The sequence below is a fragment of the Idiotropiscis lumnitzeri genome, chromosome 5 (genome assembly GCF_059441095.1).
Source record: "Idiotropiscis lumnitzeri isolate Australia: NSW breed Sydney's pygmy pipehorse chromosome 5, RoL_Ilum_1.0, whole genome shotgun sequence".
In the NCBI taxonomy this organism is placed as follows: Eukaryota; Metazoa; Chordata; class Actinopteri; order Syngnathiformes; family Syngnathidae; genus Idiotropiscis; species Idiotropiscis lumnitzeri.
The window spans coordinates 10577659-10603824 of record NC_142395.1 but is presented as its reverse complement, the minus strand read 5'-3'; the positions used below and the strand labels follow the sequence as shown (position 1 = coordinate 10603824).

The window sequence follows — 26166 nt, the reverse complement described above, 5'->3', positions numbered from 1 at the left end:
ATCTTCAAACATCCCAAAATTCCATCATTGGCCAGCACGTATACCTCCGCCTGAATGCCACACTTGAATGTGCAGGACTCTTGCATGCAAACACTTACATATTCATCACGTATACGCCTGCATACCTAACATTGTTTTAAATAAGGCCGTGATAAGCTATTGCAGATAAGAATGGCCATCATCAGTCAAACAAAAATCACTCCATGGTTTCTGTTACTTTGTCTTTTCTCAGTGAGGACAGCACGGTGGATGACTGGTTTGCTCTTTCGCCTCACAGTTCAGAGGTGCAGGATTCGGTTCTAGCCTTCCTGTGTGGAGTTTGCATGTTCTCCCCGAACCTGTGTGGGTTTTCTCCGGGTACTCCGGTTTTCTCCCACATTCCAAAAACATGCTTGGCGGGTTGATTGGACACTCTAAATTGCCCCTAAGTGTGAGTGTGAGTGCGCAGGGTTGTTTGTCTTTGTGTGCCTTGCAATTGGCTGGCAACCAGTTCAAGGTGTACCCTGCCTGCTGCCGAAAGACAGCTGGGATAGGCTCCAGCACACCCACGACCCTCGTGAGGCGAAGCGGCTCAGATAATGGATGGGTGGATGTCGTAGTGATAAGCAACTCAGCATTAATATTTCACAATTGCTACTATGATGAAACCAAAAATAAAAATAAAACTTAAAACTTTACTTTTAGAAATCCGTGCGTCAAATAGGGGGCACAAGCGTCACATCTTGGTGTGCGGGCAGGCACCATAGAAGCTTGGCCGTAGAATGAGGGGAGCTTCTTCATTGAACGGCCCACAACGGATCAAACACTTTCTACATGCGCTCGTCCAAAAGAATACTGAAACCAAGAAAACTCTACTGATCTCCACAGTTAGAATGCGCTTTGCCGAATCTGTCCATTTTTAAAACTCGCCTGAAACAAGATTTTATTCTACGACTTTTGACTCAGCATGAGGCTTGACATTATGGTGTTGATAGTTTTTATGTCATTAATTTGTTGTTTTATCTGTCTGTTTTTTTTTTTTTTTAATTTCTAAATTTTACACCATGGATAGCGCTTTGTATGTAGTGATCTATAAATAGCATTGAGTTGGGTTATACTGAACTGTAGGTCCTTTTTAAACAGGCTAAAAAAGTGTGTATAGATAGAGTTCTCTGTTGAAACATATTTTAACAAGGGAAATACAGCACCCCCTCTTGCCTCAAAATTATGTGTTAGACCCAATCCCTCTCACTGAACTCTGAGTTCACCATCTGCACAGAGTAATATGCAGCAACCCAGTGACATGGTTTACGTACCCGTCTTAAACCAGGATACGTGGAAGATTTCTTACTTGCTCCCACAATACCTACACACTTTATCCTTCACATTTTTGCTGGATTTAATCAGACCTAACTGTTTATGTTGTTAGGAAGCGTCAATGGTGAGCTGACTTTTTTTTCTAGCAAAGAAATGTTTCATGTGGTCAGAGACAGTAGCTAGCTGAGGATTCTGAGAAAGTGTTCTAGCAATGGCGAAGCTGTGCAATCCCCAGCATGCTTTGCAGCACTCTTTGTAAATAGTTGTAGCGAACCAAACTAAACGTTGCTTCTTTTTTGCTTTGTTCTGAATGCGGCTGTGATGTCTTTCAAGATAGGAGCTGGGAGGAACATTTCAGATGAAAGGGCAGAGGGGACTCAAGAGGTAGTCAGTGTGTGGAGTAGTAGTAGTTTCGTATGGCTACACCTCTATTTGTAGCTCCTCAATCCATTAACGATATTTTGCGCCATTTCATAGAGGTGTGGGTCCGGGAGCGAAACAAAGTTTCGGTTCGGACGCCGGGTTTTGGATCATTCTTGGTTTCCCCGTATGGGTACTCTGCCACCGCACGACGACAACGTGATGATCCGGCGCGGTGGAGTGTGTGGAGTGGCTGGGCATGAGTTGTGGCCGGTAGCAGCTCTTGAATGAATGCATTCTCTCCGCAAATAAAGGAGCTGAAGAGCATCTGCTGCTGTGTCATCATACAAACACAAACAAGGAAATTGTTTCAGTATTTATAGTCAATTTCTGTCCATTTACATGTAGTGCATATTTCATATCAAGGTCTAAAAAAATAAACCCAGGATCTATTACTAACCACAGGGTTTACTCATGGGGGGGATGTTAATGTGTATGTAGAGCTGCTGCAATCCATTCCTCTTTTGCTATTGCTCAACTTCTAATTAATAACCTTTATCACGTTTGATGATTTATTAAAAAAAAAAGGTCGCCAACTTTCCCCAAAAGTGTTGTGCTACTCTTTTATAGATGTAAAAAAATGTCAAAACAGTGACATTTATCTAGCATAACCGGGAGCTCGGCGCCCTCAATTTTTTTGAATCACTCCCGTTCTCCTCGTACGGGCGCGTGCCCGATGGCTGCTTCCGGGACGTGCTGCGCGCTCCCGTAACCCTTGCATTCCGTTTGCGCTCACGTGTTGCGTGTGTATAAAACGCTCGCAGTTGCTGCTCATCATGCTCAGTGTGTCTCCTGACAAGCGGCGCAAAATGGTGTCGGCGCTCAACCAGTTGAAGAAGTACACCGTGGTGGTGGCGGACACGGGGGACTTTAACGGTAAAATGCCCGCTTCCAACCAGCGGCTAATGCTAGCCTGTTATTGCGCTGGCTGGATTTAGAGAGCAAGAGGGCTCCATCGCTAAAGTGAATGACCGCTGTGTTAATAATCTACCCGATCGAGACGGCTACACGCCTGCTCGCATCGCGTGAGCAAGGCCCGTGTTGTTAGTTGCGCCAGCCAACTCCAATATTAGTTGCGCGTAAGTGTAGTATCCTTATCTTGTTGTCATCATTGTTCGAGTAATAGTAATCCGATTAACCTGCTAAACCTGCCAAAATACCTAATTGAAGAAGTGTACTAGTTGCGTACTTCGCTTTAGAGGCACTTTTTAAAAAGTTTTGGTGCGGCTTGGACAAGAGTATTTTGATAGCTGTCTGATATTATCAAATATTATTAAACTGTGAATAGGAAAAAGTGGTCACTATGTTTGACGCGAAATAATTTTTATTTTTACTTCCTGGTTTCCCTTCCTTACCGTATGCAAGGCTTCCTTGCCTGTTCAGTTTCAACCGGTGTCTCTTGATGAGGAAATAAGTGGAGTAATTCAGTTAGGTTGTGATGCAAACGCAGAAAGGCTTGCGCAGTCATGATGACATGACAGTTTGCCTACAAGCCTGCATTTGTGCAAACAAAACCAACTGTTTTGTTAACAGTGGCATCCCAAATATATTTTTGTGTCAATAGATAACCTTAGCTGGATCAGGTTTAATTTTCAGGCGTTGTTCTTGCAAAATGTCAGCGCCAGACGAGAGTGCACGAGAGTTGTTTTGAAATGTTCTGGTTTAAAAATGCACAAATCAATCCCAACATTTATTGAGTCAAGAGCCGTGGTTTATATTAGAAAGAGCTCACGCAAACCTCAAAATCAAAATGTCACTACAAGTATTCATACTTAATGATCTCATTGCAGTTTGTTCATAAATTGTCTCATTCAGATTCAGAGTGAAAGCGAGGCATGTTTAATTGTATTCTGTTGCATGGGTGGAGACAAGTTGGTTAATTGTTCCATCTACCCTTTAGTGGGAGGGCATGTAATTGTTCTGCCTGTCACTATACTTTGCTGGCATAGATAGATGAACAAAGATATGTCATTTGTAGTCAATAAATGATTCACTTTTGGGCCTATCAAGTGATATTCGAGCATTGCTTGTGGCATGCAGTAGTGCGGCAAAGTTGTTGGAAATCACAATATTAAGTGGTTAACTCGCGGGCCGCAGCACAAATCTTGTACGTTGGGTAACATAGGAATTTTAATTGATTAAAATTGCAGCTGTTAGCTGAACACAGACAGAAATCAACTATTCTCATATTCATTTATATTAAAAGTATGAATTCTGTATTAAATCGTAATGCACATTTCTCATTTTTTTTTATAATTGTGAAAATTTTGAATTACCAACTTGTTCATATTGTGAACCTATTTTAACTAATATTACATTTCACTGATAAAAGTCAATGAAACAACAATGCGCAGTTTTTCAACGACAGTAGGAGTTTGAAAAATAAAATGGTCCTGTACTGGTTTTCTTAACATTGTTTCATTCATTACTAGTTACACTGAACTTCTCTTTTGTATAACAAATTCCAGTATATGGCTAATTGTGTTGCAACCCCACCTACTTTCTTAACTTGTGTTTGTGATGTAAGGCACGCTTGTAAAAAATGTTGCAGTGCTCAAAGTACGCAACAGCTATTTAAAAAAAGAAAAAAAATCTTTACATTTGTAAAACTAACTAAATAGAGTTATGGTTAAAATGACCTTTGTTTTTGTCTCTGTCAATTAATTTAATACACAAGCCTCTGGGGTTGATTTTTAAATGTATTAATTTCAATATAACTGCACAGCCATGAAAAGAAGAGAGTCTGAGAGTTATAAATCTCTTAATGTGTGGGCCACGTAAGCGACGTCATCAAGGCGCAGCCAATAAAAAAAGCCAGCTAATGACGGCGCTCCTAGGAGATGAGTTTTGCGTATGTCTTTGGGTCGACTGGCTCACTTGATCTCCCCTTGAAATGCAACGTGTGGTTTCATATATGAAAATAATTCATACAGTATACAAAAAAAAGTAGTTATCATGTACTGCACTCATTGTAATACAAAGTCTGTGCACTGTTAAACTGTAACCTGTATAATCAAAATGTTTTAAAAATATTTTTGAGTTTTTAACCACAGAATACTTACCATGGTGTTTTTCTAATCCTACACAAGTAAAACACCAATTTCTTTAAAAATGAAAGCTAATACAAAAACTAAACAAACAGTTTTTAGAAAAAACTAAATCTGCCTTGAAAACAATTTAAAACTAATTTTAAAAAACAAAACTCAAAATGGAATAAAAACTGACTATAACTAAACTTCCAAAGCTACAATAACCCTCACCGTCTAATTAGTGCTAATTTTTCTGTTCTGCCGTGTGCAATTATAGTATACTAAAATTATTATTTCATGACAATGTTATAATATTATATTGGCATCATTTGGATTTCATTTCTTTGTGTGTGTTTGTGTTTAGCATGTCTGTTGGCCTGGTTTCTTTCGTTTGAATGTCTGATAAATATTACAATATATTCACACACCAATCATACAAATTAGCTTCATGAGCCGTAACAGAGGACCCAACTTTTTTCTTCCTAACCTGTGCCTTTTATGCAGAAACCCACAAACTGGGATATCGCCCCAAATTTGCGTTTTTGTTTTATTTTTTTAAAAGGTTACGCCGCATCCTGCAACGTCTGCACTGTCTGGCGAGAGATGATTGTGAACCATCACAACCCTCTCCTGTTATCATGACAATCATGTACATTGCCAATTCCTCTGCTACAGTGATGATGTTGCATCAAAAGGTGGAAAATTTGAATGCATTGTGAGATATGCCACAGATTGTCCATTTCTATTGGCTGCAGTGATTTTTACATTAATACTTTGATTGTTCCGCCAGTCAAACAGTCTGATCTTTGTAGCGCAACTATTGGCCTATATATTACACAACTCTCAAGCAGAAACTGTTTTGAAGGATCTACAAATTTGAGCAGGCAAAGATTTGCACTGCAAGTGTGAATTGTTGTCACTGTCGAAATATTCTGTGGGTACGCCCTAATTATTGGAAGCGTAAACACTTTAGAACTCTTGCCAGAGAACAACAACAGGTTTGTTCTCTAAAGAGTTGGCAGCTCTGACTGGTGTTGCTCCGGCTGACAAAATGTAAAGCTGACACACAACACGCTGAATGAAAATTCTCGTGACTCCTATGCCTATTGAGAAAGGCCAACCCAGCATTTAGAAATGCGGTTTTGCTCATTTCATTGTTGCAGACTGTCACCGGCTGTGTGTTTGATTTGTATTCATGTAGACCTTCACCTGATCTTTCATTTGGACAATGGCTTGTGTGACGTATCACGAAAACAAAAAAAAAAAAACATTTATTTTTTTTCTAATATGGATTCGCCTTTTTTGTTCCTTTTTGTTAATTTTCGATTCACAGAAGCATGAATTATTTAAATACGAAACAATATATGATATAATCAGATAAGTAGTATCCTGTTGTCCTTGTTTGTATCAAACACGTTTGTCAGCATGCTTCATCCCACTGAGCCGGTTTTAAAGAGTGATGTGACAAACTTATACTCAAGATGGCGCTGTTTTGTACTTTGTGAACTCAGTTGAAGCTCATTTGTTAATTGTCCAGGGTTGTTATATGATAACATATATTATAACAGTGCTGTTTGCTCAACATAAAGTAGTACATCCAAACGTATTTCACAAAAAGAATATACTCCCCCCAGAATCATTATTTTCTTTCCGGCAAACTATTTCCATTGCACGCCATTTATTTGTCTAAGTGTGCAGACACAAAACGTTTTTCCTACTAACGTGTTGATGTGGATGGAGTCAGTCTACCCTTAAAATTGGGAAATTTGCTCAGATAAGTTGATGAAATGTGTAATTACTATGGAATTTACTCATTTATGTTAACTAAGGAAATTGTTAATGTATACATTGTAAACGCATTAAAAAAAGTATACTTATTGAAACTCATGACAAGGTTAGGTCATTTACTTGTTATTGTCAATTTGCCATATAGGCTTTCATCATTGCGTGGTCATATGCAGACATTATGATCATCAGCACTTGTGTACATTATGATATTTTGAGCCAAAATGTGCTGGCTAATATGCAGATTTTTTTTTTTGTCTTGCAGCCATTGATGAGTACAAGCCTCAGGATGCCACCACCAACCCCTCGCTGATCCTAGCTGCTGCCAAAATGCCAGCCTATCAGAACCTCTTGGATCAGGCCATCAAATACGGCATCGCCAAGGGCAGGTAAGAGCCTGAGCTCAAATTCTGCTTCACGTTATCTCTTATCTATATGTTTAGTCTAGTAGTTGTAAACCAGTTAACAACGAAACTTTACATTTATTGTTAAAAGTGACTTACTGCAAGCATCTTTCCTTGCTGGTCAGAACTGAGGAGGAGCAAATCGCCAACACAATGGACAAGCTGTTTGTGAGTTTTGGTCTCGAGATCCTTAAGAAGGTCCCAGGCAGGGTCTCAACTGAGGTGGATGCCAGGTACCTGCTCATATGATCAAAAGCAGCCTTTTATGACAAGGAAATATTTATAAAACACACTATGATTTTGTATGTAATGGCAACCCCGAAGCTAATATTTTAAGACTGCATTGAGCTTATTCCTGTATATTTATTGGCTTGCCTTCGGTAGTTTCGTGACCTCTGGGCCATCAAAATAGGGCAAGAGTCATTTTGGAGAGAAGTGCTTTCCTAAAAGTTAATCAAGCTCGGTAGACTACTTCATTCTGCTAACAGCAAGCTGTTGCAAGTAAAGAAGACACATGATTGATAGAGTTTGTACTTGTGGTACTGTATTAGAACGTCTGTTTTTAAAACATTTTTTTTCTTTATTTCTGTTGCTTTTAGTGAAATAAATCAGTTGCCAAGTAAAATGTTTTAGTTCTCAGCTTATTTTGGAGCAATGAGCATTAAACACTACATAGCATCTTTAATGAACTCTAAATGTGTGATTTGGATTTGAAATTCAAGTCGGTATCAATGGATGCATAATTCCCCCCAATTATTACCGGTAATAAAGGCAATTGTATTCCACAGACTGTCTTTTGACAAAGAAGAAATGGTGGCCAAGGCTTTGGGGCTGATTGCACTTTATGAGGAAGCTGGGATCAGCAAGGAGCGGGTGCTCATCAAGCTCTCATCCACATGGGAGGGAATCCAAGCTGGCAAGTGAGTGTGAGACATGACGCCAACTTGATTTTTGTAACTCTCATCAGGATGCGCCGAAACTGTTGGATTTCAATAAGACTATTGCTGTACTAGCATCGTGGTCCAGTGAAAACCGTGATACGTGGTCATGTATTAATACCAATTAATTCAGTCTTAAGTGTTTTAATTTCCTCTTTTTGTGTGTCTGAAATGTAATGTAAATGTGCTATGTTTCAGGGAGCTTGAAGAAAAGCATGGCGTTCATTGCAACATGACCCTGCTTTTCTCTTTTGCACAAGCTGTAGCCTGTGCAGAAGCAAAGGTAACGCTCATCTCACCTTTTGTTGGGCGCATCCTCGACTGGTACAAGGAAAATACAGACCGCAAAACCTACGAGCCCCATGAAGACCCAGGTACTGAGGTTTCCTTTGTTCACATTTTTTTTTTTAATTTCATGAAAGAGTGACTCAAATATCTAGTTGTTAGTTGCCTGCTCTAATCAAATGTTTGTATTCTCATCTGTTTTGCATTGGTTTTACTGTGTAGAACCTTTTCTTATAAGAAGCGCTACACAGAAATGTTGGTGCTATGAAACGAGAAGATCAAAGTATTGAAGCCTTTGAGCATCACGCACATGTGTGTAACTTGCTTAGTAGGCGTGCCTTTCATCACTTGAATAAGTAACGTCTTTCATAGTTGCCTGGTCACACATACTCAGGTGTATATTAAAAGAGCGCAGAATTGCACCCTAAATCCCCATTCCCTAATTGTTGACAGCAGCGAATGAGTTCCTGTTAGAGTCAAAACGTCTGCCTCTAGCATCCGTGTTTGTTTTAATTTTAAAATGGCTTAACTTCACTCAGAGGTCTCACATTCAACTTGTGTGCGTGTGCGTGCGTGTGTTCGGGCTACTTGATTATTCAAAAAAGGAACATAGTAGAATTAATCCAATCTTTGTAAATGACTATTCAAAATGATTCTTCAAAACGCGTCCAAGATTGGTGACCCGGTCAGCTCTCATCGCCCTTGTACTTTGCATACTCCACAGCATTTCTAGTTGAGGAATGACCTCTTGTTTCTTGAGCATCGCAACTTTCTCTGTGAATACCAAACATATCTGACTCACCATGTGCTGGACAAAAAAACGTTTTGTCTCCTGTGAAAATGTCCGTACTCATCTGTAACCTTTCTCTTTTGGAGCGGGGTGGCTCGGTGGAAAAGCGGTTGTCTCCCAACCTCGAGGTTGTGGGTTTGCTCCTCAGCCTTTGTTACGATGTCGAATTTTCCTCAAGCAAGATACTGAACCCCCAGTCACTCCTGATGCTGTGTCATGTGTTGGTACAGTAAATGCAAATTCGGTGTGAAGTGCTTTGAGTGCCATAATAGGTGGAAAAGCGCCATACGAGTGAAAGAGCATTTACCATGACAGGCTTTGTAAGAGACAGGATTGGTACTGGGTGACAGAATATCTCTTCCTTCCAGTTGTCACTTCAGAAAATGTTTCACTGAAAGCTGCGTCAAATAAAGCTGCACTAACATTAAACTTTGTCAAGTAGGGGGCACGCAAAATATCATCCTGCAGGCCGCAAATGCCCCCCGGGCATGACTTTACGATCCCCTCCTTTAACAAGAATCCTGTGTTGCCTTCAGGTCAAAGGTAGAATTCTGGTCATTTAGTGTATCTTTTGGTGCAATAACTAGTGAATCCTCCTTGTGGCGGATGCTGCATTCTGAACCGGCCAGTTAGCTGGGGACACAATCCCATCGTTTGTTGCTGTGAGAAGCAGCAGCAAACTAAGAACATGTCACACATTACTCGTTCTTGCACTTCTTTCATTTGTTCTTCCTTCTTTTGGCGGTTAGCAAATACTTGTGGTGCATTACCGCCACCGTCTGAAATGGGATGCGTGCGACAGTATTCAATGGTTTAGATTCAAATAAAAAAAATTAAAAAATTTCGGATCAAATTTTAGTTCAGCATGTGGCATCTTCCACAACAAGGATTTACTTTTTACAGCACCAAAAAGTGCCAACACTGACCAGAAGTCTTTGATCACAATGAGATGTATGACTTGTATTTGGAAATACTCATTCAGTGTTTGCTTTTAGTGACCAATTAATGCTTGATGTTGTTTTTTTTTTTTTATTGTTATTGATATATCTATGCGTTTTGCATTGCGCCATGATGGCTTTTTCCAAAGACCAGAATCCAATGTGAGACGATACTGCCTGCGACCGCCAATAGTGGTCATTACCCGCCTTTTGGCGACGCTACGTCACAGCTCCGAGGAGCAAATGTGTCTGTACGCATTAGCACCTTGCACTTAAATGTCACACCAGCTATTATAAGCTTTCTTTAATGCAGTCAGTGTACCCACAATGCATATAGATGCATTTTCTTCTTTATAAACCGTATTATATTTTATATACTGACCACCATGGGTACACCTTAAGGTAAGCCACTTTAAACTGGAAAGAAACATTTTCCGTAGCTAGAACCGTAATTTTCAAATCCATCAACAAAATGAAGGAACAGGATTTGTGGGTACAGGTCAGCGTTCTACTCTAATTGGTCTTGGCTTTTGCCAAATTAATCACATTTTGTCGTTTTCAACAATTAAGATTGGGAAATAATTTTTAGCAAGTATCACCCAGTATAAGATTTGCGAAATGAGATGTATCAAATTGTGACACAGGAGGTTTCCGCTGTTTTTTTTTTTCCATCTTCATCATGCATTTTTGGCTAATGCACCTTATACTCTTAAGCGTTTGTTTTTTTTGCTCACCTCCCAAAAAATATGTAAATTATTTGGAAAAACTAGCATATTCTTAAATGGTATGTGCATGTCGAGATTGCTGCTTTTGAAACTACAGCTACTTCTGGCTGCTAGTCTGGTCTGGCTGCTTCTGGAATTTTTTGATGGTGACATGTTAGCCAGATGTCATTTGTAGTTTTTGTTTCCGTTACTTCCTCATTCCTCTGCTCTATTTTTTTCCAACCAGGTGTTCAAAGTGTGACAAAGATATACAACTACTACAAGAAGTTTGGTTACAGCACGGTGGTGATGGGAGCTTCTTTCCGAAACACGGGACAAGTCAAAGCTCTGGCCGGATGTGACCTGCTCACCATCTCTCCGGGGCTGCTTGCAGAACTTAGCCAGGACCACAGCACTGTCACACAGATGCTTACTGAAGCAACGGGTACTGCTGTGTAATGTGGTTGTTTCATTCCAATCCTCACCCACATAAAAAAACGGTACAGAATTTCCACATTGACTTCATTTTGTATCTGCAGCAAAGGATTGCAATCTAGAAAAAGTCCATCTGGATGAGAAGGACTTCCGCTGGCAACACAATGAGGACCGCATGGCAGTTGAAAAACTCTCTGACGGCATCCGCAAGTTTGCTGCGGATGCCATCAAGCTGGAAACCATGATCAAAGTAAGACTTGACTTGACTCTTTACGATTTTGCACAGTTGCCTTACAAGTGTTCATTTGTCATTTCAGGAGAAAATGCTTCATGTTAAGAATGGTCAGTAGATGATACGGGGCATATCCTGCTGCATTGACGCAAAGTGTGAGGACACGTTTGCTAGCTTTCACTTGAGAAGCGTTTGAAAGTTGCAAAAAACATTTTCCATCCCTCTGACCAAACTCAAGAAACCTCCCTCGTGAAAGGCCGTCTCCCACCCACTCTGTGGATAGGGCCAAGTTTTGGGACCAAACATTTATTAAATCATACTTTTGAGATCTATAACAAGAGGGGAATAAATCATTCCAGAGAGTTTCATTATGAGACTCTTAGAAGAGAGGATCACAAGCGCATTGACCCAGAAGAACCAGCTTTTGCATTAACTATCAGCCTTGCGGGAATGAAGAAACTCATCGCCAAATGTTGTCTTTTTCTATTCGAGAAATAAAATAAATATGAATTTGAAGCCATTAAGTTGTTGCTCTCTTGTGTTCCAATTAAGTGCCGTACACATGGATAAAAATGTTGGTACCCATCCTTTGAAGAAAAAGTAAAAACTCACAAAGGTCACTTACTAAAAGAACTTGCAATTGATGGACATAAATATTTAATGAAAATCTTGCAATGCTTTATTTGTCTGGTCCAACTGAATTACTGTAGTGCATTATAAAAATTAAATGCAATACAATACAAAATTCATAGGCTCGTTCCTACTCTTGTCCATTTACACCTGTGAAAATAAAACGGCAAGTTGGACAATATTTTGGATCTATTGATCTCAAATGGAATCTGAGTAAAAGCCACTATTGTTCCACAAAATTCAAAATATTGTGATCGTTTATTTTTACAGTTTGAAGTGGACAACAGTTGGAATGTGCATATGAATTTTGGTGGTGATTGGTTGTAGTTTTTGGACCTTTAGCCATTCTAAAAAAAAATAATAATTAATTGGCAGACCTAAAGGCAGCCATGGCTGTTAGTTTTTGTGGCTTTTCAAGGCTGAATTAGCTTTCTGTCGCTAAACAAACGCGGTTGGCGGACATGGGGCTCCATGTCTCGAACGCCTGCCACCACTCATACAGTCAAGTAGGAGTAACTTCACGCCGTCAAATAGCTGAAAAGCACTCAACAAGAACACGGGCAGCGTGGAGCTCCTGTTGTAGCGGGGCGAATGCTATATCTGTGCAGTCAGAGATACAGCTCGGCATCGTCGTGCCAGTGGATGTCAAATTCAGATAAACAGGTGCTCAATTCGCGTCTTGGCGATCACTCGCGAGTCGCTAATAAGAGGCCGCTTCAATGAAATGGATGGATTAATGAACAATTAAGCTTTCAAAAAGAGTGTCCTAGAGTATCTTGGTGACTTATGAAAGAAAACAGACAGCCATGACAGAAACTGCACCTCAGCTGCACGTAGGCTGCTCATTTATTGCTCTTTTCGGTCAGCTACGGAAGGGATAATCGTTTTCCCAAGGTGAAGTGGATCTAAATAGAGATCTCGACATACATTTGGGCCAATTGATCTCTGTTATTTTGACAATATTAGCGATGGACAAATAATAAATCTCTGATCCCTCCCATGACTCCCACCATGACATGGAGGGAGACAGTGGTGTGACCATGTTGCTCATTTCCAAAAGGTGTTTTTAAAGTAGTTGTGTCTTTTTCTACAAAATTAATTGATAAAATTAAAAAAGCAAGCTAACAATTTCCTGATTAAAATGAATGTATAAATTGAGCTTGTTAGTGAGAAGTGGACCATCTCCGACGGATGATCTCTTTCATATTTAGTTGGGGTGGAGGTGTGAGTTTTTTTCAATAAGCACTGTTTTTTCATCATAAGAGGATGGTGCTATCAAAAGTCTAACACTGCATCAACATCAGTTGAGGGAAAACAAAGAATACCAGTTCTGTAAGCCCTCCTCCTGTCATGCAGCCTTTGCCTATGGTCCAGCCAGTTGAGCTTCATTCTCTGTTGGCGCCAAATTTTTGCTGAAATCCTCCTTTTGTCAAGACCTACAGCTGTGGGAGGAGTTTTTACTTCTTCGCTGATGTTAGATGAGACTTTATTAGGTGCATCGTTGGAGTTTCTGAAAGGTAATCCTTATTTAACTTGTTTGATAATTGAGCCTGCCGATGATGATATTTCCTTACTTTGTGACGATTGCATTGGGCGACATAGTTGCAACGTCCAATTCAGGCAATGTCGTCGAATGAAAGTCTTTTTGTGAATATGAAGTGGAAAGTGGTTGTAGTTTATTTCCACTTGTTTGTAGAATTGAGCAGCAGTAACATATTTTGAGTTTGTGTTAATATATCTAACAAAATGCTGCAATGATACATGTTTAATTTCAACGACTTTCCATTGTGTACTGATAAAGTTTTACATCACTTTTTGAAAACTATTGACATGTTTGCAATGTAGGCCTGTTGACTTGGACCGTGAGCAAATCAAACAAATAGCAAACTGCTAACAGGTTATCCTATCTTTTCAACAGCTCCTTAGTGGTTTGTTTTACTGCAATTTGTTAAATGTGTGGTTCAAGCGGCTTGACCTATGGAATTAATACCACACGTCTCCCAAACGATACACTACAACCACAAATTCATTTTTTATATTAACTTAATATGTGGGTTGGAGAGACTCATGATACACTAATTTTCTTCAGCTCACCTTTATACCTCGATTCCTTCCACCCACTGAATCGATCAAATACTTACCAGCCTTGTGAATGAACTGATGAAGCCTGCTTGGATGAGACGCGTAAAATCTTCTAACTTTAAGCACAACAATCCGATTGTGACTGATTAAAATCCCTGTTCTGCAGCGAGAATGAGTGGTTATCACTTCACAGTTCTGGGTTTGAATCTGAACTTGTGCCATCCTAAATGGCGTTAGACTGTTTCTCTGGGTAGGGTTAGGCTCTTTACTGATTCTAAATGGTCTACTGGTCCGAGTGTGAATGCTTGTTTGTCTATATCAAGGGTGGGCAAACTATTTGATTGGTGGGCCACAATGGGTTCTAAAATTTGACAGCGGGGCCGGACCAGGAGCAGATGGATAGAATGTTTTGGTAACCTCACCTCATCGGAGAAGAAAAATACATTTAATTACAAATGAAAATTAACAAAAGCATTAAAACGAAATATATGTGTTTGACACACCAGAATATTTAGAAAATAAAACATTAACAAGGTTTATTCAATTAATTTTTTTCAAGTTTGACGGACCGGATTAAAACGTTTAACGGACCGCATGTAGCCCCTGGGCCGTAGTTTGCCCACGCCTGGTCTATATGTACCCTGATATTTACAATCAGCGATTGGTCCCAGGTGTACCCTGCCTCTTGCTACAAGTAAGATGGGATGTGCTTCAGATCAACTTTGACCCTAATGAGGATTAACTGTACAGAAAACATGGGAAATTTTTCTGGGGGGTGGAGGGGGTGTTTGGTTTTTGTGGGCCGTTTTATCATCAGGGATCACTCATGCAACTCGTTGGCTGTTCATACCACACGCTGACTTTCTGCTATAAAATTTAAATAACAGAGCGTTTTTTGGTTGCAACGCAGCCACTGAGCACTCAGAACCTCTCATCTCCAAATTCTGTCCGCTACATTTTGATGCAACGTAGTTTCATTCAACAACAGTTAATATAAGTGAAACTATATGTAATATTTGAGTTGAAATCTTTTATTTCTATGGTACGGAAGAGGATTAGGGCCATGAATGAGAAAAAAAAAAGATTGGAAGGATTCTGACTTTAAAGTGAGAATTCTGACTTTAATCTCAGAATTCTGACTTTAAAGTGAGAATTCTGACTTTATTCTCAGAATTTTGACTTTAAAGTGAGAATTCTGACTTTAAAGTGAGAATTCTGACTTTAAAGTCAGAATTCTGACTTTAATCTCAGAATTCTGACTTTAAAGTGAGAATTCTGACTTTAATCTCAGAATTATTTTCTGAGTCAGAATTCTCACTTTAAAGTCAGAATTCTGAGATTAAAGTCAGAATTCTGAGATTAAAGTCAGAATTCTGAGATTAAAGTCAGAATCCTTCCAATCTTTTTTTCTTTCTCATTCATGGCCCTAATCCTCTTCCGTACTATGGATCTTTTTTTTTTTGGTTGTTGTTGTTTCTAAACATTTTGAACTCTCATACGGTGGCCACTGATGACGTGTCGGAATTTGTATTCTTGTGCGTTTGAGTTTCTGAAGTACCGGCTCCTGTCTCCGACAGTCATTCATCAACACACAGTCATTTCTTATGCGTTTTTCAGAAGAAGAATTGTCACATTCTGTCGCATTTTAACACCACTTCACAGTTGTCAAATGAGTTTGTTTTTGATTTACAGCATATCTTTAGATGCACTGCACATTGCAAAGCAAAAACTTCCATGCATGTCTAGCATGTTGTAATGTATTCCGACTTCCAAAACATCTGTTCTGTCTGCTTTCTGCAGTTGTAACAATGCTAAATGAATGAGGAGCAGAGATGCTTGACAGGCTGACATTGGCAATGGTGATGCAGATGTTGGCTCTCCTCTGGATAGGGCCAGCATGTGAAGCCGCTTCCCTGGGGCTCACAGTCCATGTTGTGCCCCTGCAAAGTGATGGAGGGCGATCGGTGGGCAACATTTGCTTGTTACTCTTATAGTATAAAGTATATGGAGAGAAGTTTGGATTCTCACTGATCTTAAGTTTGTGTTTTAGTTTTACTTTTGAGGTACAGTTTTCGAGAATATTTTGGTTAGCCTTTGGAGGTTACTATGTCTGCATTTCTATATTTGACGTGCTTTTCTGGACATTGTTTGAAATTTCTTCTGTCAAAACTTGTTGTTATCTGGACCCACATGGAAATTGTTTCTTTCTATTAACCCACACATATTTTTCGTGAATCATTTATGGATTTTTGTAAGTGTTATTTTTTTTTCTGTTCAAATAAACCAACTACATTAACTACAAACTTTTGGGGGATCCTACTACTAATATCATTGTCTTCAAGCAACATTGACGAGCAATATTTGTGAAAAGTTGCTATTGCTTCTCCTCTTTGATTTTTGCAGGTGAGAGCTTATTTCACCGTAATTGCATCCAATCCATGTCCCCCATTAACTGGACTGTGTACTGAAGGGATCAACTGCACCCTTCACAAAGCCTACTCCCCCTTCAGTGGCGCAAAACCCGGCTCAGGCTGGTGTGTTCGCCAATGGGAGCAAGTGGTCCCCAGTAACTACCACAGCACAATCACTTTGAAGTACGAGACCTCATTCACTTTTCTCAATTAACGCCTTTTCTTTGTTGTGTAAAAACGACAGACTGAATGAGACTACGAGTTTGTATGTTCCTGTTTGATTTCACGTCATTTATATTTTCAGCTCTAACAATCTGGCCTTTTCTATTTAGCTCTAGCTCAACCTTTTATGTATCAATGAAGGCAGGCCCACATGTACGTGCAAACTCTGGGAAACTCAATCACCCTGCCTATGTTGCACTACCTCCTCCAATAAGGTAATGTCCACAAACTCACACTGACAAGCATTAGAAAGAACACTAAGCGTACCTGTTCAATGTGATCATCTCAAATGAGCCATTTCAACTTTACTTGCAAGAGATTACAATGACATTTTGACATGTGGGAGCAGGGCCCGTGAGAACTGCCCTCACCACTTCCAGCTGTCAGTGAAAGACCTGGATGGTGACAGGGTACGATGCCGTTTTGCAAAGGAAGAACAACGGGAGTGTCTCAACTGTACTCCACACTCTTTTGTTGAGCTGGACAAGGTCAGTGCAACTCAGCGTATGTTTTCCATGATGAAAAAAAGGATTAATATACAGGCCACCACTGGCTTTGTGAACTTAATGAGTAGTATACTGTATGCATTAGTGTAATTCAAGGTTAGTCTTTTAAAGAGTGTACAGAGTGTAGCGTTGTTTCAGATGGGATAGGCCTGTGCATTGTGGGATACACTTCGACTGACTTCATAAAATGGCGAAGCATACAATGAATATGTAGTATACGTCATTTTTGAATAGACACTTCAAAAGCAAAGTGAAATTCTTGGTCATCTGTCATTTTTACACTGTAAATCTACAATTTTCTAGGAGGCATGTGCTTTGACGTTTACCGAAAACGCACCAGTTGGGCAATATTCCATCTACATGATGGCGGAGGACTACATTCCTACCCCCAAAGTGAGTCAAACCAGTGAGAGCCATCCCCTCAGCTCCATTCCGGTGCAACTGTCCCTCACTGGTATGTCCGAAAAATGTTATCCATTTTTTCATTTTCTGTACCGGAACAAGTAATAAGACACATCTCTTGGTTACGTTGCTGTCTTTGTACCGGATTTACGTTTTATGTGCTGCAACTGGTGTGCTTCTGTTCATCTCCAGTGGAGCAGTCATCTTCTAGCTGTAAAGATGAGCCTGTGACCACGGGAAAGACCCCAAGAAAACATGCAACATTTAATGTCCTGCCATTCCAGGAAGTAAAGTTTGAGGCTGAATTCATGTCCCAAAACGAGAGGTGTGTCTTTTACAATCATTATTTCAGTTTTACATGATGTATCAGTGATCAGTAAATTAAGTTGTGTTGAACACTTCTTAATCTTAATTAACTATATCGCTATATATCGATAATTTTATATAAACACAACAAAGACAGCCAGGACTCAAAAAGCAACCCTTTGATCTTCAAACAGCCAGATCTACCATCTGAGCCACATGCTGCTGCTGCTGCCCCCCCAAAAGAAAACAGTGTTTACTGGATATGCTGGTCCATACAATTTTATTTTATTTTTTATCGAGGAAAATACCTCACTTACACGAAACAATTCTGCGGCTCCAACTCATTATTTTCTTCCATCTTATTTTCCCTTACTTTTTCTCAGTTTATATATAATAATACATATTGCAGCATGTTATGCAGTGATTCCCGGCTTCTGTGCATCAACACATCAATGTGCCTCCAGTGTGTCAAGGAAACTTCTCATTTTTTACTTTAATGGTTCGAAAATTATTAATAAAGACTGAATTGTTATCCGGCCTCTCGCTCAGTGTGAGGCTGGCAAGCAGAACAATTGAATGCCCTTTCACTAGATCACAAAAGTCAAGTTAATCTGTAAATCCAACTATCCACCTATTGCTATTCTTCGTACAAAATATTAGGTTTGTGTTCCAACTGAACAGGTGCAGATTCAACCGTGGCTACATCAATTTGTCAGTAAATCCAAATGAGCTTATCAATATTCACATTAGACTTTTTGTGAGATTTCTGTTTGGTAGCATGTGGTGATATATGCTTTGTTTTTTTGTGTCAAACTGACGTAGTATAGCACCACCTACTGCAAAAGAGCAATACCTCAAGGTGAGATTTGTTTTTTCCTGAAGTATCGTGACTGGTATCAGCCGCCTCCACGATTACCAATGCCTTCAAATAAGGCTGGTGTCGGTACTCGCCCATCCCCAATTTAGTCCCCAAATCAGCCATTTTACGTTGTCTACATGCGAGCTCTTCAAACGCCATTGTCAGAATTCTTCAGTTAAAAGAACGCCTAAAGGCAGGGCTGGAGTGATCTTTTTTTTTAACTCTGGAGTGTCAGAGCTCAGACTCGCCCACTGTAGTTCACATTTTATTGAAGGTATACAATTTGTCTAATAATATACACTTATTACTGTATCACTATAAAATAGATTCCCATTCTCTCCTACAAAATTCATATTGCATTTTCGCATTCATCAAAAATCCAATATGCAATTGAACGTGTTTTTAGGGGCAGCACGTTGGACAAATAGCACGATGGCCTCACAATATGGAGGTCGTGGGTTTGATTCCGGCTGCGGACTTCCTGTGTGGAGTTTGCATGTTCTCCCCATGCCTGTGTGGGTTTCCTCCGGGTACTTCGGTTTCCTCCCACATTCCAAAAAACATGCATGGTGGGTTGGTTGAACACTCTAAATTGGCCCGAGGTGTGAGTATGAGCGCAAGTGGTTGTTCATCTATGTGTGCCCTGCGATTGGCTGGCGACCAGTTCAGGGTGTACCCGGCTTACTCCCTGAAGTTAGCTGGGAAAGGCGAGCAGCACCCCCGCAATTATTGTGAGGAGAGGTGGAACAGATAATGGATGGATGGTTGTGCTTATCGGATCACGATCGGTGTTTATTTGAGCAAGTCTGAGAACATAAATATGTTATTAAAATGGACAAAAGGACAAAAAGTAACCAATAGGAAGTATACATAACATGGGATAAAAGATTTTACACATAACAAGGCACAATTACCAGACACTGTTAAACCAGCAAGACTACAGCAGCTAATCCCTCACTCCCTGTCAACGCTCTTATTTTTAAATGTATTCAAACCACTTGTGTTGCACTAAAGTTGACATTGTTCTCAAATATGAAAGGCCACACCCTTACAGGCATGCACAAAATGGCACAGTGGAATGAGGAAAAAATTAATTTCAGTGACATGTTGACAATGCAATTCATCTGTTCAGTGTCATTGATGACGCATACAAAAATGTTTATTGCGTAACATATTGTTTGTGTTGTGTGAGGAGCAATTTCAATTACAGTGGTCCTCACTGTGCTTCCAGTGTTTCAGAAATAGCAGTTGTCGGCCAGCCTGGGCTCATCAAGTATGGCTTCAATTCAATTGGTGCCATGTCACAACTTTCCATGTCCTGGGTCCGTGGGGAAAACACTCTCTCCCATTTTCTTCCTATCTGCTTTGTTGCCAATTCCATGAGGTATGTAAACTAATTAGCATTTTCTGTGAATAACATTGTTGGCTCACCACCAGAAAGTTCATCGTAAATAAAACTAGATATTTAAATAAATCAATCTCAAAAAAGAAAAGAAAAATAAATCTATGAATAGGTGAATACAAATGTGCCGGACCACGAGTATGCGGGAGTCCACTGTATTCCAAACTATAAGTTTGAACAACACACGTGAATGTGTGATGGATCTTACTCAATACACTTTGGTAAATCAGATCCTATTAGGCTATCTTATTGGCTATCTACAGAGACGTCTATAAGTACAGATGGCTGTAATAATAATAATAATAATAATGAAAAATATTATTATTATATACACAAATCACAAGTAAAGACACATTAACGCAAATGGTTATTTAATTACATGGTTGTTGAAAGGTCTCATCTGCACTTCTTGTCTTTCCAGTTTGCAGTCAGAGCCTCGCTGTGTGTGGCTCTACCAAAGTAAGACTATTTATTTATTTATTTATTTATTTATATATATATATATGTCAATGTATAGTCAAAGCTGTTTCTTTTGTTCATTGCAGGAGAAATGAGGAGCCTTCCTGATGGAACAGGTTATGAGAATCCCTCCCTCTTTTTTTCTGGTTGAATTGTTGCAACAGTCTGCTATTTTTTTATTTGATTTTTTTGTGGGTTTAGCCTGAAAATATGGTGTTGTCTGCCTCCAGAGCTGATATGTGACAAGACAGAGATGACACTGGTGCTTCCTGTTGGCTCACTGAGCAATATCAACCTGGCTGAGCTTCAGCTCAACAGCCCAGCTTGTCCCATCATCTTAAACGACACTCATCTTACTGCACGCATTGCTTTAGATGGCTGTGGCACTAAAAGTGTGGTAAAGTCTGCAGTGATTCTTTCTTGTTGTTTGTTTGTTTTTTTTTACTTTTTATTGTATGTCACTCTATTCTGAGGAGTTCCAAGCCAGAAACATCCTCATCCTCTCCTGTTTTCCAGCACTCTGGCACAGAGCTGGTCTACACCAACACCTTGAAAAGTGTGCGTCCTTTCTCCATGATCAGCCGTCAGCCCTCCCTCATCGTCCCGTTGGCCTGCCGCATCCCTGCAGTCCAAGCCAGAGGCCCAAATTTCAACATCACCGTGCCCACAACGGCGTTTGAAAATTCTGATGTTTGGCTTGAATTTCACTTACCAGGAGCGGGGCCGCTGGCAATGTACACAAGCCAGCCACAATTTCACCCCCTTGGTCTATTGCCAGAAGAATTGCAGGGGGATTCAGCTTTCCAAAAGGAACCAGGGTCCAGGATCAAAGACCTGGACCTCCATTTGCTTTCCAACACAACTCTGGAGCGAGCTGAGCTTTATGTCAGAAGATGTGTGAGGTCTGAGACGGATGACTTTGCTGAAAGCAAAATCATTTTGATGAACGAGTAAGTAACGTGACTGAATCACATATAGTACTTCACATGTGAGCATCTGAAGCTATGTGAACTGCCGTTCTGAAAAATTCCTTTTAATTCTGTCACAATTTGTCTTTCCAGATGCAAAGCTTCCAACACAACAAGAGAGATTATAGCTACAAGCCATGCAAGAATCTTTCGCCTTGATTTGTCCAACCTGGTGACGGTAAAAAATACGGTCCGTACCTCACTGACATTAACATTGGCACTATAATAGGTTTGCATGAAAAAATGGCATCAATACTAAAATGCTCCGCCCGAAAAGATTCTGTAGTGATTTATGGTTTTTGTTTGTGATGAGATACGAGAAATTGGAACGCTCCCTTTCGAGGCTTGTTATTTTTTTCCCGTTTCAGCATCTATGTCACAGCAGGGAGGCAAACGAGGTAATTGTTTGATCTGTTGTCTAGAACGGCGGCAAATGCCCATTACTGCACATGTCCACTTCAATCTGTGAAAGTATAAAAGCGTTCTCCACAATAGTTTGGATTCATTCTTAAACATTGTGTATTTAAAGCGACCACAGAACCAGTGGCACCAAGTTGTAACATATAATGAGAAACTCCATAGGCTCACGGGCTTACAATTAGCATGTTATTATTCTTTATGCAATGAAATTATGAACACAAACTGTGCTGCAACACATGAAGACTGACCATGTAGAAATACAACCAGGCATATATTCTTTAGATTTTGCAAAGTCCAACAAATATTACTGTCGTACCAAGAAGCCGAGAAAGTATCTGAACCACGAGTGCTGTATGAACATATGTCTGTCTTATACACTGGCGCACACACCAGAATGAACAGCATTTTTTTAATTATCTTTAATTATGTCATTGTTATAAAGTTGATTGTCACTCTCTTAAAATAATCTGAAGTCATATTTTGACAATTTAATTTTCCTGCCTTAAACATATCTTCAGGATATTGGCTTCCTCTACTCTGTTAAACAGGTCATTAAACTCTACCACTGAAATTAAAATATTAATAAATACAATATCGTTGCGATTTGGTTACGCAAAAAAAAAGAAAAAACGACTTATGCCTTTACTTCAGGAGATGACAATATTATAGTGTAAATTTTCTCATTTAAAAAAAATATATATATTTTTTTTTATTTTTCCTTGTTTTTGGGTGAGGCTGAAACGGATCAATGGCATGTCCATTCATTTCAATTGGGAATGATGATTTGAGGTGAGTGTTTTGGTTACGAGCGTGGTCACGGAATGAATTAAACTCTTATCTCAAGGCACCACTTTCTTGTACTTTCCCACTAAATTTTCCTTTTAATCCACCTCTTTTGTAAAACCTCTAGAGTAGTACAAGTAGCACGCATATGTTTATAAATGCTGTGCTCATGATTTTCAGCTTAGAGCCATCTCATTATACTGTGCAGGACTGTGTCAGGCAACTGTTGTGTGTGTGTGTGTGAGTGTGCGTGGGGGGGTGTGCGTGGGTGGGTGCGTGTGTGCGTGTGTGTGTGTGTGTGTGTGTTGTTGTTGTTCAATAAACACAATTCCATATTGTCTGCAATGGTAAGAAGCGTTCGTTTTGTTTAATCCTTCCATTTCATCAGTTTTTAACATATTCTAATAATTGTTATTTAGAAGTATGTGCTTGACAAAAAGCAGGAAGGTAAATTTGTAAAAACAGCAAAAAAATTGTCCAGAATGCTCACCTTTCCTTTTCCCCTTTTCTCTTGTGTCACACAGATATACGTTGAATGTGAGTTGGATCTGTGCATCACCTTCCTTCCATCTCAGAAGTGCAACTTACAGTGCAACCGGGGCTTGTTAAATAGAGCGCCTGCCAATACGCTGAAGAAGTCCTTCACTGTCAGGTCAGGACCTGTGAGCCTTGAGGTAACCACACCAGCTCCGTCTTCAAGTGTTGTCACTGATGCAGCAGGACAGACTGAAGCTCCTACAACTGCAGCAGCTGAAGAAAACACCAGTACCTCAAGTGGTAAGCTACATCTTGAAGACACACCTCATTTCCATGTTCTCACCCTGACACAAGAGGGAATTCGGCACCTAATTTCCAATCAGGCTCCCGTGCCAAGTTTGCATGTCCTCCCCGTGTTTGCGTGGATTTTCTCCAGCACATTTGCCACATTCCAAAGACACGCATGTTAGGTTCATTGAAGATTCTAAATTGTCCAAAGGTGTGAATGTGCATGAGGACATGAAGGTCTACATGTGCCCTACGATTGGTCGATCAGTTTGAGGCGTATATTGCTCATGTCCCAAGTCAGCTGCGATTGGCTCTTGCTCACCGGCAATCATGAGGACAGGCGGTCTACGGATGAATGGATGGATGAAAAAGTTCTTGAATGTGACCTTGGAGGTGCATGACCCCCTCCAGTGTTTAACATCAATCTTTCTTCTCTCTTCTCTTGCAGCTCCACAACAGGTCTCTTTCATATCAGCGGGTTTGATCTTTTATACTATCTGCATATTTCTTCAGCACATCTTCGATCACTAAAGAGTTTTGATGATTTTCTTCAAAAATGAATGAAGTTTCTGTCTGTCAAACGGAAGGATAAATGATGGAGTCGTAGTGACGTTGATTATGACACTCTAGTCTGTTTTAGTTCTGGTGAGCCTTGTCAGATGCTACTTTTGACTTTTTGTTTCGAGAGATTTCATTTCACTATTTTAACTGTAGACTTGTGTTATTACCCGGCAAGGTGTGATAAAAGAATCAAGCAATGATAATAAAGATTCAAATTCTTAATCTATTTTGGTGTCTTTCTTTTTCACCAACATGAAAAAAAATATATAATATACTTATTAATGTTTTTAATGTATTTTTATTTTAACATTTGAATTCTTTACAGTAAACTTGAAAATTCTTGGAGAAACACTTTAAAATGGCCATTAGTACCAAACACAATCATTAAAGGTAAAGTATTGGAGTTTGTTCTGTCTGAGACTGAAGTTAAATTCCTTTTTTTTTTGTCTAGAAAAGTTATACATTTGTGGTGACACATTAACGAGTCTCCTTGGGGATTCACTCAAGGCGTTTTTGGAGAGGCGCTAAATCAGATGAAGGCAAAGCTGAATATCCATTTTATTTAAGATTTGTTTGAAACATGTGTCTTCACATTAAACATTCGTAAATATAAGTCTTAAAACAAATTGATAGCGCAAAGTAGAACACGTTTTAAATCACTCATCGAAATTCACTTCATGTAATCTTAAGTGATAAAATAACGACAGCAACAATAGAAGGTAGATACAATTAAATTAGTTGTTTGTGAGGAAAATAATCTGTTTTTAAGTAGGAAGGTTTCCCTTTTTGACATATGACTGTTTTGAAGCATTATTCTATTCACGTTCAAGAATAAAAAATTTTAAAAAAAACAAGACATACTTTCTAAACAAGTAAAGTGTAAACTGGAAAATATCTCTTGGAGTAATATTTTGGATTAGAAGGCATCTTTGATTTCAATAGATAAGTGATACCTGCTTAAATAGTCAGGATGTTTGTTTGCTACATAATGTGTTCTGCGTTTTACTGGCGTCCAGCTCAGGGTGTGCCCACTCCTGTTCTTCGTGAAGACAAGCTCTAATGAGATGGACCACAATCCACGTGTCACCGGGTAAGACTGCGATAGTATGAATAGCTGAGGACCATCTTTGATGACCACCTGGGCTGTCCTCCTTCACAAAGGTGATCCTAAGTAACAAGTTTGCAGCATGGTTGCAGGGATCCTGAAAGATCCATCCCACACTCTCATGCCAGCATTCCAAAGGCTGACATATTGCTGCCGACTCTAGTGCCGGGCCTAATACTCAGTGAAATAATGTAATTACATCCTTGTAGACGTTCCCTAAAATGTTGTAAACTTTGAATAACTGTGCCATTCGCCGCACCGTGAATAATAATTAAATTAGGTTTAAGTTTAAATTAAGTTAAACAAAGGATCTCGCTTATGATCAAAGGGCCCCTTGTTTTATTCCGCCAAACACAGTTACTAAGCTAATAAAATTGATTGAGAATGATTCGGTCATTGGATTAATATTTGAAAAATGTGTTTATTATTGTTGTTGAAGGTGGATCGAATTGTGAATTGAGTCGACCATCTTTAGCAAAATAGAGGGGTTCTTAAAATTAATGTATTAATTCTAGGCCGTATTACAGTCAGAGACGTCACAATAGGTTAGGCATACTAGGCAATTGCCAAACTGGAGGGGGCCCTCAGGACTTTTTGCCAATGACAAAATGACTGAACATTTTGACACGCAACATTGATGCATTGGAGAGAAAGAAGCGCACAGGGCCCCTACTAGCTGTCACTGCCTAGTGTGTTAAGACAAAAATAAAAATGAAAAAAGGAACAAAGACAACAGCTGAGAAAATGCAGAAGTTTATGATCTGACATTATTTTTTTTTTTATTTATTTAAAAAAGTTGTTTTGCTACTTTGTCATAGTCTGTCGTCTGCTAGTATTAGTCTCTGCACCTGCTTCGCCTATCTTATTTAAACAGAGTAAGCTAACCAGTAACTAATTTGCATTTGGAAGAGGGCAATATCATATTGCACCTTGAAATTTCAAAGTCACATTAATCAAATTAATTAATGTTTAGTGTGTAACAACAGTATTATACCATTTACATTTTTTTTAGCATGAACATAAAACCAG

At 39.5% G+C, this 26166-nt stretch overlaps 2 protein-coding genes across 3 annotated transcripts; both read left to right on the top strand.

The window, feature by feature from the left end:
* The first annotated feature begins 2418 nt into the window (after positions 1-2418).
* Positions 2419-11414, top strand: taldo1 (transaldolase 1). The gene is made up of 8 exons (XM_088297169.1): positions 2419-2592; positions 6796-6919; positions 7060-7167; positions 7723-7854; positions 8071-8246; positions 10837-11034; positions 11129-11274; positions 11342-11414. The coding sequence occupies exons 1-8, from the start codon at positions 2493-2495 to the stop codon at positions 11372-11374; spliced, it is 1017 nt and encodes a 338-aa protein (XP_088153295.1). The 5' UTR covers positions 2419-2492; the 3' UTR covers positions 11375-11414.
* Positions 11415-13341: 1927 nt separating this feature from the next.
* On the top strand, positions 13342-24254 carry LOC148336890 (uncharacterized). Of its 2 annotated transcripts, none has more exons than XM_088296710.1 (15): positions 13342-13403; positions 15769-15932; positions 16372-16562; positions 16712-16816; positions 16951-17089; positions 17411-17561; positions 17702-17834; positions 19906-20058; positions 20498-20535; positions 20622-20651; positions 20766-20932; positions 21052-21485; positions 21597-21693; positions 23231-23483; positions 23920-24254. In XM_088296710.1, the coding sequence occupies exons 2-15, from the start codon at positions 15801-15803 to the stop codon at positions 24000-24002; spliced, it is 2106 nt and encodes a 701-aa protein (XP_088152836.1). In that variant the 5' UTR covers positions 13342-13403; positions 15769-15800; the 3' UTR covers positions 24003-24254. The 2 variants fall into 2 exon arrangements, with proteins under 2 accessions (XP_088152836.1, XP_088152837.1); XM_088296711.1 differs by lacking the exon at positions 13342-13403 and adding an exon at positions 15505-15562.
* The last annotated feature ends 1912 nt before the right edge of the window (positions 24255-26166 follow it).

Excerpts from the sequence above, each read along its gene's own strand:
- taldo1 (XM_088297169.1), top strand. The coding sequence starts at position 2,493 with ATGCTCAGTGTGTCTCCTGACAAGCGGCGCAAAATGGTGTCGGCGCTC. Across the intron at positions 8,247-10,836 it reads CGAGCCCCATGAAGACCCAG|GTGTTCAAAGTGTGACAAAG; the intron begins GTACTGAGGTTT and ends TTTTCCAACCAG. Across the intron at positions 11,035-11,128 it reads GATGCTTACTGAAGCAACGG|CAAAGGATTGCAATCTAGAA; the intron begins GTACTGCTGTGT and ends TTGTATCTGCAG.
- LOC148336890 (XM_088296710.1), top strand. The coding sequence starts at position 15,801 with ATGCTTGACAGGCTGACATTGGCAATGGTGATGCAGATGTTGGCTCTC. Across the intron at positions 20,652-20,765 it reads GAGCCTTCCTGATGGAACAG|AGCTGATATGTGACAAGACA; the intron begins GTTATGAGAATC and ends GTCTGCCTCCAG. Across the intron at positions 20,933-21,051 it reads GCTGTGGCACTAAAAGTGTG|CACTCTGGCACAGAGCTGGT; the intron begins GTAAAGTCTGCA and ends CCTGTTTTCCAG.